Raw genomic sequence first — 16,800 nt, forward strand, 5'->3', positions numbered from 1 at the left:
GCATACAGAATAGTGCTGCTAGGATCCTGATGAGAGTGCGGAAATACGACCACATCACTCCAATTCTCAAATCCCTTCACTGGCTTCCTGTTCCACTCAGGATTGAATACAAAGTCTCCCTACTAACCCACCTGTGCCTCCATGGAAATGCCCCCCTCTACCTCAAAGAACTACTCACCCCCAAATCCTCCACTCGACACCTCCGCTCCGGACAGGCTAACCTCCTCCAACCTCCGAGGACAAAGCAACAAACAATGGGAGACCGGGCTTTCTGCTCCGCCGCTCCAAGTCTCTGGAACGCTCTCCCTGACCACCTGAGGGCACCACAGACTGTGGATGCTTTTAAAAAAGGCTTAAAACCCCTTCTTTTTGAAAAAGCCTTTTTTAGATATATGCATACTAGTTCTAGCTATTTGGCTGTTCTAGTTTTTATTTTTATTTATTTTTGTATTATTTTTTTATTTTATTTTTTTTAATACACTGTAGCACTTTGAGGTTGTTTACTCAATGTAAAGTGCTTTTTACAAATAAAATCTATTATTATTATTATTATTATTATTATCATTTAAAGGGCACATAACGATTTGTGACAATTTGATTCAGAATTGATCCAACACGACTCTCGATTCAAACCGATTCTCGCAATCTAATATTTGGTATAATAGAATGAAACTTTTCAAAACAGGTTACAGGTTAGAAACGCTCCTTCTGGTTGCATGGAGATGGCCTAAAATGTATTTAACAATAATAGAATACAATTATGATTATTTTTTTAATGGCGTGGTTTGGTTGGTAGAGCGGCTTGAGGGTTCCTGGTTCGATCCCCAGCTTCCGCCATCCTAGTCACGTCCGTGGTGTGCTTGGGCAAGACACTTCACCCTTGCTCCTGATGGGTTGTGGTTAGGGCCTTGCATGGCAGGTCCCGCCATCCGTATGTGAATGTGGAAATAGTGCTATACAAGTATAAACCATTTACCAAATTAAAAATAATTTTAGAATCTAGATGAATAAGAAATGCGATTCCGATTTGAATAAATTTTTTGTGCACCCCTAAGAGCTACAGTAAAAATGGCCGCTGGATGCTGATCACTCATGATACTTCGAAAGCAGCTTTACTAAATCCTTGTTTATCGCTGTTAATTGGTTCTGGGCCTGACCATGGTAGGAATTATTCATTCTAAATCTAATATTTTCATAGCAAAATCATTAAAAAACCCTTCTAAATACAGTTTTTACCAAGATGAGAGCCCTCTGCACATGAACTAACACTATAATAGTCACCTTTACTCTCCTTTAATGCAGTGGTTCTTAATCTTTTTGACCTCGGGGCCCCAACTTTTCCACTATAGACTCTCTAGTCTATAGCCCAGAGGCGGTCCTGGCTAGATTTACAGCTTGGGCGTACCATCCTTTGGCCTCCCCACACACCCCCACCCCTTTTAATACATTCTATTTACACTTCTGTTAAAATGTAATAATTACTCATTCTTCTGTTGTTTGGATACTTTACATTAGTTTTGGGTGATGCTACAAATTCAGGCATGTATCCAATATGTAATATAAGTAGTTACCGGATGATACTTAAAGTTTTCCTGTATTTCCAAAGTTTATAAACCACAAAAAAATGACAAAAGACTTTGTGATGATAAAAAATATCGATGTAATCATTGTAGTATTGACTATATATGGCTTTTGTACTTGGTATCGTTACAGTCTATTATATTATCGGCCGATAAATGCTTTAAAATGTAATATCGGAAATTATCGGTATCGGTTTCAAAAAGTAAAATGTATGACTTTTTAAAACGCCGCTGTGCTCTCAGGGAGAGCATGTCCCAAATTCCAAGCTGCTGTTTTGAGGCATGTTAAAAAAAACAATGCACTTTGTGACTTCAATAATAAATATGGCAGTGCCATGTTGGCATTTTTTTCCATAACTTGAGTTGATTTATTTTGGAAAACCTTGTTACATTGTTTAATGCATCCAGCGGGGCATCACGACAAAATTAGGCATAATAATGTGTTAATTCCATGACTGTATATATCGGTATTGGTTGATATCGGAATCGGTAATTAAGAATAGGAAAATATCGGAATATCGGCAAAAAAGCCATTATCGGACATCTCTAGTCTATTTGTATACATCCACCCATTTGTTTACATTCAGGAGTGCTAGCTTGCTGTTAGCGGTTAGCTGTTGTATCTATCTACTGTGTTTAGCTATTCCTCGTCCTGCAGGGATGACACTTGCGAGAAACTTAGGTCATTTGTCGCCATGGAGGCGAGGTTTAGTGATTTAGAAGTCGCTAAAACACTTTAAAAAAGACATTAGCCGCTAGCTAGCTACGTTTTAAAGCACCACTTGCGTTTCGGCTCTTCAGTGTTTATAGCTTCACCTTTATTGTTAGTTTTAAAGCCAAATGATGTCTATTCTCCATCTTCTGTCCTCACACTGTTTCCGCTTGTAAGTTCCCTGCGTGTGTGTTGATTCACGTGCGCCTCGGCCATATTACCAGCAATGTCACCACGATCCGCCATCAGGTCCATGAAAAGAAGATTTCAAAGGCTGTATGGTACATTTTTTAATAAGAGTATCGGTGTACCGTACAATCATATTTTCTACTTTCTGTCGCTCCAATAAACGTTTGTTATTGTTATTATCATTCTCGCTCTGATTTCATCTTCATTGCTCCTGAGACCACTTGGTGGGACTTATTGAATCAAGTGTAATCCATCATTTGGTAGCGGGTAGGACACAGCAGTCTGGTCTCCTTCCAAGCTATTGGATTTTCACGCACAAAGCCAAGGAGTGGGATGAATAACTGAGCGTCTGATTATTCCGTGTGTGTTTGTGTACGCTCACGCACGCATGCTTCCGTCTGTTTTTTTTTTTATCTCCAGTGATCTTTCCCAAAGTGACTCGGACTCGAAAGACTTCTGGTTCAACATGCAAGCGCTGACGTCCTACCTCAGGAAAGCCGCGGACCAGAACCCGGCGGCTTCCTACTACAATGTGGACATCCTCAAGTACCAGGTCAGTGGCGTCCCCGTGATAAACAGCAACATTTTTTTAAACAAATGTCCAGATTGAAAAGCAAAGGCGGCCATCATGAAAGGGTTTTAGCATTTTTCAATTATAAATATGCTAACCACATTAATACCAGATCAGGTGTTTCAAACACAATGGCAGATGTGTGACTAAGATTGTCCCGTATTTCTACCAGCAGTTTTAGTAACCCCGAGCTATGCTAGGCCCTAATTCTAAGGATTATCCGATGACTGTTTTATGTTGCCGATTCCGATCTTCCATGAGTGAGATCGCCCAATACCGATCACATGTATTAACTGTAAATGTTTACATTTATTTATGGTGACTGCCATTGACAGTTTAAGTATCAAACATCACATCATTTTATGTGTCCTGTGAAAGCCTAGAAATAATATGCGTCATTTAAGTACTTTATCTTTTCTTACTTAATGTGTTGGCTCTTTCCGTATTGACAAAAAAAATACATTAACTGCATGTAATTGCGTATATTTCTATATTTGTAAATAATATAACAAATATAATGTTATAGTCATTAAATATTTAAAAAAATAAATACTCAAATATCTTCAATCAATCAATCAATGTTTACTTATATAGCCCTAAATCACGAGTGTCTCAAAGGGCTGCACAAGCCACAACGACATCCTCGGCTCAGATCCCACATCAGGGCAAGGAAAAACTCAACCCAATGGGACAATGAGAAACCTTGGAGGGGACCGCAGATATGGGGACCCCCCCTGGGCGACCGGTTCAATGGATGTCGAGTGGATCTAGCATAATATTGTGAGAGTCCAGTCCATAGTGGATCTAACATAATAGTGAGAGTCCAGTCCATAGTGGATCTAACATAATAATGAGAGTCCAGTCCATAGTAGGGCCAGCAGGAGACCATCCCTAGTGGAGACAGGTCAGCAGCGCAGAGATGTCCCCAACCGATGCACAGACGAGCGGTCCACCCCGGGTCCCGACTTTGGACAGCCAGCGCTTCATCCGTGGCCACCGAACCTGTGCCCCCCCCCCTCCACGAAGGAGAGGGGGCCAGAGCAGAAAAGAAACGGCAGATCAACTGGTCTAAAAGGGGGGTCTATTTGGCGGTATAGCTCGGTTGGTAGAGTGGCCGTGCCAGCAACTTGAGGGTTGCAGGTTCGATCCCCGCTTCCGCCATCCTAGTCACTGCCGTTGTGTCCTTGGGCAAGACACTTTACCCACCTGCTCCCAGTGCCACTCACACTGGTTTAAATGTAACTTAGATATTGGGTTTCACTATGTAAAGCGCTTTGCGTCACTAGAGAAAAAGCGCTATATAAATATAATTCACTTCACTTCACTATTTAAAGGCTAGAGTATACAAATGAGTTTATCTTCTTGACTTACTGTATGTATGAATCTGTAATAATAATGTTTTTCTTGTTAATAATGTAATGTTAGTAATAATATGTAGTAATAATGACTATTTGTGTCGAGTTTCCTAATAATGTAACCAATATTGTACTATCATACATTACAAACTTTTTGTTAAATTAAAAATAAATATCTTTTTGACTTATGATTTCAAAGCAAGTTATTCATTAAATTGAACATTGTAAAAATTACAATAGATTTAAAAAAACAACAATAACCGGCTGCTCAGTTGCCAGAATTTAGCCGTTAAAAAAAATCCCACAGTGCCGTTTTTCCATTTATACTACCGCAAAAAAACCCAACAACCATTACAATTAACAACTATCTGCTCAGTCGCCAGAATTTTATCATAAAAACAACAAGCATGGATTTGACGATTTAAAAACTAGCTGCTCAGTTGCCAGAATGTTACCGTAAAAAAACAGTGGTGCTATTTTTCTATTTGAAGTAGTATGCTGTAAAAAAACACTAAATTCTACGATAAAATTTTAGTGACTGAGCAGTATGTGAAAAAATATAATGATCAAATGCAAAGGGGAATTGTTTAATAATATCATGAAGTGAATTCTTGTATATTTATATTCATATATATTCACTGTTACAGAGGGCCATGTGGCCCTCCGTGAAAGTGAGTTTGACAGCCCTGGTTTAACAATATCAAAACAATATTTCAACTAGTTTTTATCCTCATTTATTACAAACATTGACTGTAATAAATGTCAACATTGCTACTTCTTCTTGTTACATATCACCTATATGCGCTTTTATTCCACTATTTTATTTTTTTAAATTTAGCTGTGGGCTACAACTGGCCCTCGGGCCACACTTTAGACACCTCTGTGCTAAACTGAACTCATGTGATGTTCCAATGGTTCCGACTTTGTTTTTGGCCTTTGCACCTTTTTGTGGACGCGCGCGTGCTGTGTCCATCAATCAATGCACTGCACCGCGTCTAGCTCCGCCCATTCACCGTCCATCCTGTGCGGTTGATTTCAGGTGCAGTCTGACGGCATCCACTCCACGCCGCTCAACCTGGCCGTGTACTGGAAGTGTTCCCCGAGCACCACGGACCTGCGGGTGGACTACCGCTACAACCCGGACTCCATGGCCTCGCCGGGGCCGCTCGGCAACCTGCAGATCTTGGTGCCGGTCGACGGCGGCGTCACCAGCATGCAGTCCCTGCCCAGCGCCCTCTGGTGGGCTGCGCACCCACCGTCGTCTGTTGTTGATTAACAATTACACCAACACATATTTTGTCTTTGTAGGAACGGCGAGCAGAATAAATGTCTGTGGAAGCTGAGCGACATTTCTGACAAGTCGGAAAACGAAGGTGACGTCTTTTTAGGAAACTTTGCCGTCGGCGGCGGTTGTCATGGCGATTGTGTGTTGTTTGCTTTAGGCGCCGGCTCTCTGAGGGCCAAGTTTGAGGTGTCCAGCGGCCCGTCCAACCCGTCCACGCTGGCGGTGCAGTTCATGAACGAGGGCAGCACGCTGTCGGGGGTGGGCATGGAGCTGCAAGGGAGCGGCTACAGGCTGTCTCTCAGCAAGAAGAGATTCGCCACAGGTAGACTACACACACTGCACACACTGCACAGCTTTTAGCATCAGCACAATAGTTGCCTTTTTTTTTTATTGTGTCTAAAATGGGTGGTCAAACAGCGTTACATAGTTGCTCATATTTGTGTGTGACGTTGGCTCCCTTTATCGTTGCAAATATTCAAATAACACTGTCATTCATTTGTGCTGCAATTGTTTTTGTCGAACTATTATAGTTTTTATGTTATCAACATTTTACTATCCACACACACTGTCAAAATCTCCCCAAACTTGTCCCAAATGGGAACTAGAAATCTCATATCTCTCTACCACACACGACACCCTACTACTATATCTATTACTCTACCACACACGACACCCTACTACTATAAATGGTAAATGGGTTATACTTGTTTAACGCTTTTCTACCTTCAAAGTATTCAAAACGCTTTGACACTATTTCCACATTCACCCATTCACACACTGATGGCGAGGCTGCCATGCAAAGCCCTAACCACGACCCATCAGGAGCAAGGGGGAAGTGTCTTGCTCAAGGATACAAACGGACGTGACTAAGTTGGTAGAAGGTGGGGATCGAACCAGGGACCCTCAGGTTGCTGGCACGGCCACTCTTCCAACCGCGCCACGCCGTCCCCAACTCTACCGCACACGACACCCTACTACTATACGTATTACTCTATCACACACGACACCCTACTACTATACATATTACTCCACCACACACGACACCCTACTACTATACGTATTACTCTATCACACACGACACCCTACTACTATACATATTACTCCACCACACACGACACCCTACTACTATTCTTATTACTTTAGCACACACGACACCCTACTACTATACGTATTACTCTATCACACACGACACCCTACTACTATACGTATTACTCTACCGCACACGACACCCTGCTACTATACCTATTACTTTAGCACACACGACACCCTACTACTATACGTATTACTCTATCACACACGACACCCTACTACTATGCGTATTACTCTACCACACACAACACCCTACTACTATATGTATTACTCTACCACACATGACACCCTACTACTATGCGTATTACTCTACCACACACGACACCCTACTACTATGCGTATTACTCTACCACACACAACACCCTACTACTATATGTATTACTCTACCACACACGACACCCTACAACTATACATTTTACTCTACCACACACGACACCCTACTACTATATGTATTACTCTACCACACACGACACCCTACTACTATACGTATTACTCTACGATACGACACCCTACTACTATACATAATACTCTACTACACACGACACCCTACTACTATACATATTACTCTACCACACATGACACCCTACTACTATACATATTACTCTACCACACATGACACCCTACTACTATACATATTACTCTACCACACACAACACCCTACTACTATACATATTACTCTACCACACATGACACCCTACTACTATACATATTACTCTACCACACGACACCCTACTACTATACCTATTACTCTACCACACACAACACCCTACTACTGTACGTATTACTCTACTACACACGACACCCTACTACTATATGTATTACTCTACCACACACGACACCCTACTACTATACGTATTACTCTACTACACACGACACCCTACTACTATACATATTACTCTACTACAGACGACACCCTACTACTATACATATTACTCTACTACACATGACACCCTACTACTATACATATTACTCTACTACACACGACACCCTACTATACTATACGTATTACTCTACCATACATGACACCCTACTACTATACGTATTACTCTACCACACGTGACACCTTACTACTATACATATTACTCTACCACACATGACACCCTACTACTATACGTATTACTCTACCACACACGACACCCTACTACTATACATTATACTCTACTACACATGACACCCTACTACTATACGTATTACTCTACAACACACGACACCCTACTACTATACGTATTACTCTACCACACACGACACCCTACTACTATACATTATACTCTACTACACACGACACCCTACTACTATACGTATTACTCTACCACACACGACACCCTACTACTATACGAATTACTCTACAACACACGACACCCTACTACTATACGTATTACTCTACAACACACGACACCCTACTACTATACGTATTACTCTACAACACACGACACCCTACTACTATACGTATTACTCTACCACACACGACACCCTACTACTATACATTATACTCTACTACACTCGACACCCTACTACTATACGTATTACTCTGCCACACACGACACCCTACTACTATACGAATTACTCTACAACACACGACACCCTGCTACTATACGTATTACTCTACCACACACGACACCCTACTACTATACATTATACTCTACTACACACGACACCCTACTACTATACATATTACTCTACTACAGACGACACCCTACTACTATACATATTACTCTACTACACATGACACCCTACTACTATACATATTACTCTACTACACACGACACCCTACTATACTATACGTATTACTCTACCACACATGACACCCTACTACTATACGTATTACTCTACCACACGTGACACCTTACTACTATACATATTACTCTACCACACATGACACCCTACTACTATACGTATTACTCTACCACACACGACACCCTACTACTATACATTATACTCTACTACACATGACACCCTACTACTATACGTATTACTCTACAACACACGACACCCTACTACTATACATATTACTCTGCCACACATGACACCCTACTACTACTATAAATATTACTTTACCACACACGACACCCTACTACTATACATAATTCTCTACTACACACGACACCCTACTACTATACATTATACTCTACTACACACGACACCCTACTACTATATGTATTACTCTACCACACACGACACCCTACTACTATATGTATTACTCTACCACACATGACACCCTACTACTATATGTACTGCTCCATAACATAAAAACTCTAAAAGTTAGACAAAAAAAGATTGTAGCACAGGTTAAGGGGGCTGGTTATGAATAATACCAAGTTAATAACATAAAAACTATAAAACGGTAATAACATAAAAACTATAAAGGACAAAAAAAAGTCTGCGGCATGAACAAATGGGATATTGATGGGGACATTTTGACAAGGTGGGGTGGGCTGGTTATGAATATCAACACGTTGATAACAAAAACTGTAAAACTTTAATAACATAAAAACTATAATAGACAAAAATTGTTTGCATCACAAACGTAGCAATAACGAAAGGGGCACGTTTGGGTGGATGACATCACGGGTCAAAAAATGTCTTTTAGAATAACTTAAAAACCGTAAGAGCACAAAGGGAAATGTTTACAGCATACATGTAGCACAAAGGAATGGCAGCTTTATTGTAATATTTCCAATGGTAAGGTGGGCTAACTTCACCCAGGTGTTTGTAGGTCACGCCTAGGGAGGTCAGCAAAACATACCAAGTAATATATCATATTAAAGCTGCTGATGTCATCATTTTGTCAAAATATCCAATCATGAGGAGGCAAGCATAAAAAACACTTGAATCCAATTTGAACATGGTTCAAATCAGAAGAGTCCCATGTATATTCACAAAGTATTTTTCTATAAGTGATTTTTTTTGTGTTAACCTTCAAAGAAATGAAAAGAAAATTGATGGCGCTATCTGCAAGTGAAAACTGAAGCTATGACTCCAGCAGAGGGCACCGTCTCACAGGTCAATGAATCAACATTTTCCAGCAGGAAGATGCTTTGACAACATGCCTGTTATTGTTCATGCCTAAAACTGAATTTAAAACCTCTTTAATAACTCTGAGAGGGGTTTAGAGCAGGGGTGTTATTATACACCTTCTAAAAACACTATTACTAAAAAATGTGATGTAACCAAAAATGTTGAAATATTGACCTTAATGCCACAAATAAATGAAAAAAGGTGGGGGTAAAAGGCCTCACATCCTTTAAATTTTCAGTCTGCGGCCCTCAGTGGAAAGTTTGGACACTTCTGTTTTAGGGTATCAACAATTAGGGATGTCCCGATACCACATTTCCACCTCTACGATACCGATATTGGAGCTTTGAACTTTGGCCAATACCGACATTGATTCGATACACTATCCGATACCGATATTGGAGCTTTGAACTTTGGCCAATACCGACATTGATTCGATACACTATCAGCACAAATAATACTTGTATTATTTTCTAGTGTAGAAAAAGCTTGATCAAGTGAAATTAGTCAAAATAATACATCTATTTATTAATAACCGTGCTGTATGGACTTATGCTGCCTTTAAGTTAAAGTGGAGTGGTAATTATTTTTTGGCGACAATAATTCATTAGATTAAAATCATGATGCAGTAAGCTGAATGATGCGTACGCGTTTGTTACTGGATACTTTCTAATACGATTCTGCCTTTATAGACTTTGTATGTGTAAGTAACATGCAACTATAGTTATTTGATGCTTGTTTATGTTGACAAAAGTGCTGTTGTACACACCTAGCTTGTGTGCTATTGTGTGCTAAGCTGTTGTGTAGCTGCTCGCTCCTAGTAGTCTGTAGCCTTGCATGTTTACCTTTTTGTAAATGACTTGACTAAAAAAGACCAATTTTGTGTGTTTATTGGAGGATATTTAGATGTTAACTGGCTTTGCACACGTAAACACGCTGCAGTACTGTTTGTATCATTTTACATGAATGAATGAAGGAAATAAGTTTATTTCGCTCATATAATCAACCATTAACCGTTTTGTGTGACCAGTTTAACAGTACAGATTATACATATTTAACAATTATACACATTTACACACAAAAATAAAATAAAATTTAAAAAATTACAGAAAAAGGAATAGGCTGAAGCCAAAGCTTATATTTGCCTATCCTATACCTTCACTGAAAATAAGATTGCCTGGAACATCAACGTTTAAAAAAAAAATCAATGGGATGAAAGTAATTGTTACTATATTTTATAATTTTCAATTATTTCACCTTTCAAGGTTTTCTTAAACCTTAACAAAGAACTACATGTCTTCAACTCATCACTGAGCTTGTTCCACCATTTAACTCCTAAAACTGAAATACATTTGTATTTTATATTCGTTCTTACTTTACATATTTCAAAAATCAATGTCCCCCGTAAATTATAGTTTTCTCCTCTTAATTTAAATAACCTAAGAATACAAGCTGGAAGGCTGTTGTTCTTTACTCAAAACATAATTTCCATTGTTTTGAAAAACACAATATCTGAACATTTTAACACATTAGAACTTATAAATAATGGATTGGTATGTTCATAGTAGTAGTACATGCAAGCCCATATAGTCTTATACTTGTTTTTTTTGTTGCTGATATTGGACCAAAGTCAGTATCGGATCGGGACACCTCTAATTTTAAGGCTTTTTATGGATGCGGTCTTAATTGCTGTTTTTTTGCCATTTTTTGGGTGCCAATGAATAACAGCTTAGGGTTGGGCGATATGGCTGAAAACTGTATTGTATATCGGTCGATATCGAGAATTATTGATATTTTTTATTACCTATGTAAAAATATGAACATTTTTAGTTTAAATATTACCTTCCTCTGATTATAATCCCCTCAGCTGTCAATGCAGAATAGAATGGAAATGTCAACACAAGCATGGAAAACATTCTAACAATGTAAATAAAATAGTAAAATCCCATTGAACACTTAACTATAACGTCTTAAAATGAGGATATAAGAAATATGTAAGAAATGCTTAATAAAGTGTAAAAAAAATAGTGCAAAGTGTGAAAATGTAAACATAGAGAAACCTGGGAAGAACTATTTTCTGCAGGTTTAGTGCCAGGAAGTTACAGCTGTGCTCTAAAGGGTGAGCATCAATTACAGACCACATTGGTCTGACTACGGTCCTTTTTTAAAAACTCCAAAAAAACTGCCATACTCACAAGGTGACTTTTCCTGTTTTATTCACAATTTCTTCATTTTGACTTTCTCTTCTCACTCCATGCAAAGAATCAACCGCTAGTCAACAAGATGGCAAAACCAAACTTGATAGTCGATACTGTTACCCGATTGGCTGTTAGCGTGTCACTCCCACTGATCCGGTAACCCTCGGTTACCGGACAGCGAGCGCCTTTGTTCATGCAACCAACCTTGCTTCGCAACGTCCGCTTTCTTCCGGCGAAGAAGAAAAAAAATGATCGAATATTTTATCGAACGCATTTTTTTGTATTGATTGTATCGTGATATATATTGATATCGTTTTATCGCCCAGCCCTATGAAGTACTGTATCACAAACATGTTTGGCATCATAGCTTTTTTTTGCATATAAAAGCTTTGAGGAAGCTGCAGTTTTTATACAATAGTTTCCACAGTGGGTGGATATACAGCACGTATATAGCTGAATATTCTTCTCGCCCAGGTCAAAGTTCACCAGGTCCAAAGGGTCATAAATATATTTTGCAATAAAACACCCCAAGTAATATATCATATTAAATCTGATGGCGAGTTATTTCTAGATGTATGATTATTTTGTCAATAAGTCCAAATATGATGACGCAAGGACTGAAAATGTGTTTGAAAATGTTATTAAACAAAAAACGTAAGAATTTCCTCCGAACTTAATGACGGTGGTACTTTTCAATTTATCTTGTAGTCAGACAATATTTTGAGCATATTAGATGGATTTTTTACCTGACATGTTTCGACTGTCATCTTCAGAAGGGTCACCTGACCACTGTTGCCTATCAGCTGTTGTTGCAGGCATGACCTTAACCAATCATGTTTATACAGTAGGAAGGGGATTCATATGGCCCCACTCGTCACGGTTCACCTGACACATGGAACGTGACGAATTGGGTCAGTAGATCGCTGAATATCTTAAAACGTGTTTTTGCGGCAATTCTAACTTCGGTCGCTATGTCGACTGACGCTTTCCATCGTTTTCAGCAAAGCGCATTGCAAAAATGAGATCCACCCAGGAATGGGGCCACATGAACCCCCTCCCACGCAGGTCGAGGTTGACGAGCAAAGCAACCACAGCTGTAACCTGTCTTCTCCCCTCAGGTCGATACATGGCGGATTGCTGAAGCCACGTCAAATCTTATCCTGCTTTACGGCTTAAAAAAAAACAACAAAAAAAAACTTGCAAAGCCAAACCGGACCCGCCCCCAAATAAAGCCGCACTGAGTACCGAACACTGTCGAAAGCGATGGAGAAAGGTGAGCTTTGAGAGCCGCGTGTCGCCATGACGACGCCTCGTCCCTTCAGTCTTTTTTTTGTCGGCCAACACTTTATCTCACCGCAAAAAAAGAGGGGGGGGTGAAAAAAAAACACATGCACTAACAAACTTGTTCTCACCTCTCTCGTGTAAATATGACTTGCTCCAATCTTTACTGCCGGCGTTTAACGCTTCTTTGGATGGCGTGCGACGAAAGAGGATTCCTTAATGGAAAAAGAAAGGAAAAAAAAAAAAAAAGGACCCTCAGTGCCTCTCGCTCGCATTTTCTCCTCAATCAGGGCTCTTTTTTTTTCCTCAAGCCTTTTAAAAAAAATGTCGTCCTTACTGTAAAAACCCTTAAGACGCTTTCAAAAAGTCCAGATTAACTCGTAGCTTTTTCTTAACGCAACAAAACTTGAAGTGTTTTTAACATTTTGTGTCGACTGACATCAACGCCGTCGTGGACGCCGAAGGGAAGACCGGAAGAACCGCAAAAAAGTCGTCATCGCTCCGTTTGTGTCACATGACCTTTCTGAAAGGCGTCTCACCGTATCGTCTTGGGCGCCGTTTCAAGCGGCGAACATTTCAATCGTTTCCCCCCCCCCCCCCCCCCCCAGCGAGCCTTAAGACCCCAACGTTGTGGTGTCAGCAAGCTGGTTCTTGCTCTCCCCCAAACAACCAGCCTCCATCTTTGCTCACTTTCATTTTCCTTCTCTATGTCTTTGTATTTAACAGATTTTTTTAAAGGAAACAAAAAATACGCTAATTTGTGTAAATGATTCTCATAATTTGTAAATTTTTTTACCAGTATCAGCCACTTTCTCTACGTGATGATTTCTCACTGTGCCTGTATGAAATGTGTAATATATGAATTATATACAAATATATGGATGACTACTTTAACAGGCTTTTGTCTCATTTCTTTCAGCTTCTTGTGTGTTTTTTTTCTTCATTATGTTAACTATCATGTTATCTTTTTGTTGTACATCCAAAATGTATGTCAGCGTTGTACAATTATGAGTTTCCTCCGTTATTGTTTTTTTGCTATCTGTTATATTTCAAAAACAAACATATCTTTTTTGGTTTTTTGGATAAAAACTTCTTTTTTTTTTCTTTTAAACTTTTTCTTATTTTTATTGTTATGACTGAAAACAAAAAAACATCAGAATTTGTTTGTTTGACCGTAACCAATATATTTTTGTTTATTAAATTTTTTTTTTTTTTAATTTTGTTTAGTGAAATTAATGTTTCTTTTATTTAGTAATTTAGATTAAAAAATTACTTTTAAAAATTATTCCTTTTTACCCTACAATATTTTTCAGTTCTTTTTGATCAAATAAAATAACCTACCGTAATTTCCAGACTATAAGCCGCACCTGACTATAAGCCGCACCAGCTAAATTTAGGGGAAAATACAGATTGCTCCATATATAAGCCGCACCCGACTATAAGCCGCAGGGTTTTGATGTGTAATTACCGTAGTATATAGGGGTTCCTGCTACCACGGAGGGGATTGTCGGGACAGAGATGACTGTTTGGGAACGCAAAGCGTCCCATTTATTAACAATAAATCTTTTAATCATTCAATCAAACTTTCACATCTTTGACATGGCGAACAGCATTCGTGCAGAGTACAAATAATACAACGGTGCAAAGTAATACAAAGTGCTCGCCTGTACGTTATCAAAATAACCAGCCTACCGGTATATGAAAAGTCAGTCTTTAATCATTGTGTCATCGTCTTCCTCCTGCGTACTAAAACCACCAAAATCCTCTTCGTCGGTGTCGGAGAAGAACAGGCCGTAAATAAGCCGCACCCGTGTATAAGCCGCAGGGACCAGAATGAGGGGAAAAGTAGCGGCTTATAGTCCGGAAATTACGGTAGTTTTTCTATAACCCAAGTATTTATTTTGTTTTATTTTATTAAATGTTCTCAAATGTTTTTCTTTTCTTTTACTTAAAACCCACAACATCTTTAATTCTTTAGATAAAACAAAAAAAAACTAATTTGTGTTTTTTTTCTCTTAATACATTTATGTAGTCTTTTTACTTGCAAATATGAAAATTAAAAGGTTAGAATTGTTTTATATGATCAGAAACAAATGTATATATTTTGGTTGTTTTGATGAAAAACAAAACTTTTTTTTTTTTCTTTTTAAGTAGAATGACAATTTTTTTATTTTAGTTCTTTGGTCAAAACAAGAAATTCTATGCAAAAACAAAAATATTAGTTTATCTTTTTAACTGAAATAGGGATATATGTGTTTTTATTATTATTGAGATTGAGGATAAAAAGTCTTGAATTATTTTTTTTTAAATTGAAATCCTATTTTTTTAATTTTTCTAAATGTAAACTGAAAATAATGAGTTTATTTTTGACCGAAACCAATATGCTTTTAGTTTATTGGAAAAAAAAAAAAAAAGTATTTATTTTTTTTGTTTACTAAAATTACTGGGTTTTTTGTTTCTAAACTTTTTCATTTTGTCTTTTGGATACAACACTTTTTTGAATTCCTCCTTTTCACCCGAACATTTTTGTTGTATTGATGAAAAATAATGTATTTTTTTAGTGTAACAGAGATATTTCTTAAGGCTTTTTTAAATTGTTTTAAAAATATATATATTTTTAATAAAAAACAGAAATATTTTTTGTTTTAAGTTTATTTTGTTTAGTTATTGGGATGAAGATAAAAAGGCTTGTTTTATGTTTTGTTTTTTACAAACATTTTTCTTTTCATTCTTCTGTCTGAAAACTGCAATTAATTAGTTTCTTTTTGACCGAAACCAAAATATTTAAAAATATTTTTTTAAAGTTTTCATTTAGATATTTGGATACAAAAACGTTTTTGTTATCCTTCCTATTCAAAATGTTTCTTCTTTGGAATAAAAAAACAAGAGTTTTTTTTTAGTTGTTTTTTTTTATAGTAGCAGAAATATTTTAGTTTTTTTTTTAATTGTTTTGAATTTTCTTAAGCAAAAACCAAAATATTTCATAAGTTGTAAGGTTCATTTTTTTGTTTTCTTTTTAACTGAAATGAGTTTATTTTTATTCAGTTATTTAGATTGAAGATAAAAGGCTTTATTTTTATTAATTTATTTTAAAAAAAAAAAATTCCTGAAATATTTTTTCCCCATTTTTCTGACTGAAAACTGAAAATATTTTTTTTGGGACCAAAACCAAGATATTTTTTAGTTCTTTGGATTAAAAGAAAAATAAGTATATTTTGTGTACTGAAATTAAGTTTTTGTTTATTTAATTATTTGGATTTAAAACTTTTGGAATTTCTCCTTTTTACCCGAAAATGTTTATTCTTTGAATGAAAAAAAAAAACTAACTAAAAATGTTTTGTTTGTTTTTTTAACCAAAACCAAAATATTTTTATATTTCTTAAAAAAAAAAAGTTTATAATTACAAAAATCGAAAGAAAAAAAAAAGTTTTTAAAATTAATATTAAATAAATGTTTGGGTTAAAAATGAAAGCTAGTGTTGTTTTTCTACATAACCAAAACAAAAATGTGTTGTTTTTTTAATATAAA

The 16,800-nt window shown here is 37.4% G+C and overlaps 1 protein-coding gene across 10 annotated transcripts in view; it reads left to right on the plus strand.

Annotated features, from left to right (window-relative positions):
- Nucleotides 1–14,166, plus strand: part of fcho2 (FCH and mu domain containing endocytic adaptor 2) — a 157,966-nt gene extending 143,800 nt beyond the window's left edge. For all 10 annotated transcript variants that reach the window (XM_062056937.1, XM_062056939.1, XM_062056940.1 and 7 more), the window contains 5 exons: nucleotides 2,902–3,034; nucleotides 5,447–5,646; nucleotides 5,716–5,780; nucleotides 5,850–6,014; nucleotides 13,110–14,166. In XM_062056937.1, coding sequence (XP_061912921.1) covers nucleotides 2,902–3,034; nucleotides 5,447–5,646; nucleotides 5,716–5,780; nucleotides 5,850–6,014; nucleotides 13,110–13,132 — 586 coding nt within the window. In that variant the 3' untranslated portion in view covers nucleotides 13,133–14,166. The remainder of the gene's footprint in view (nucleotides 1–2,901; nucleotides 3,035–5,446; nucleotides 5,647–5,715; nucleotides 5,781–5,849; nucleotides 6,015–13,109) is intronic.
- Nucleotides 14,167–16,800: the final 2,634 nt, after the last annotated feature.

The sequence above is a fragment of the Entelurus aequoreus genome, linkage group LG08, assembly GCF_033978785.1.
Source record: "Entelurus aequoreus isolate RoL-2023_Sb linkage group LG08, RoL_Eaeq_v1.1, whole genome shotgun sequence".
In the NCBI taxonomy this organism is placed as follows: Eukaryota; Metazoa; Chordata; class Actinopteri; order Syngnathiformes; family Syngnathidae; genus Entelurus; species Entelurus aequoreus.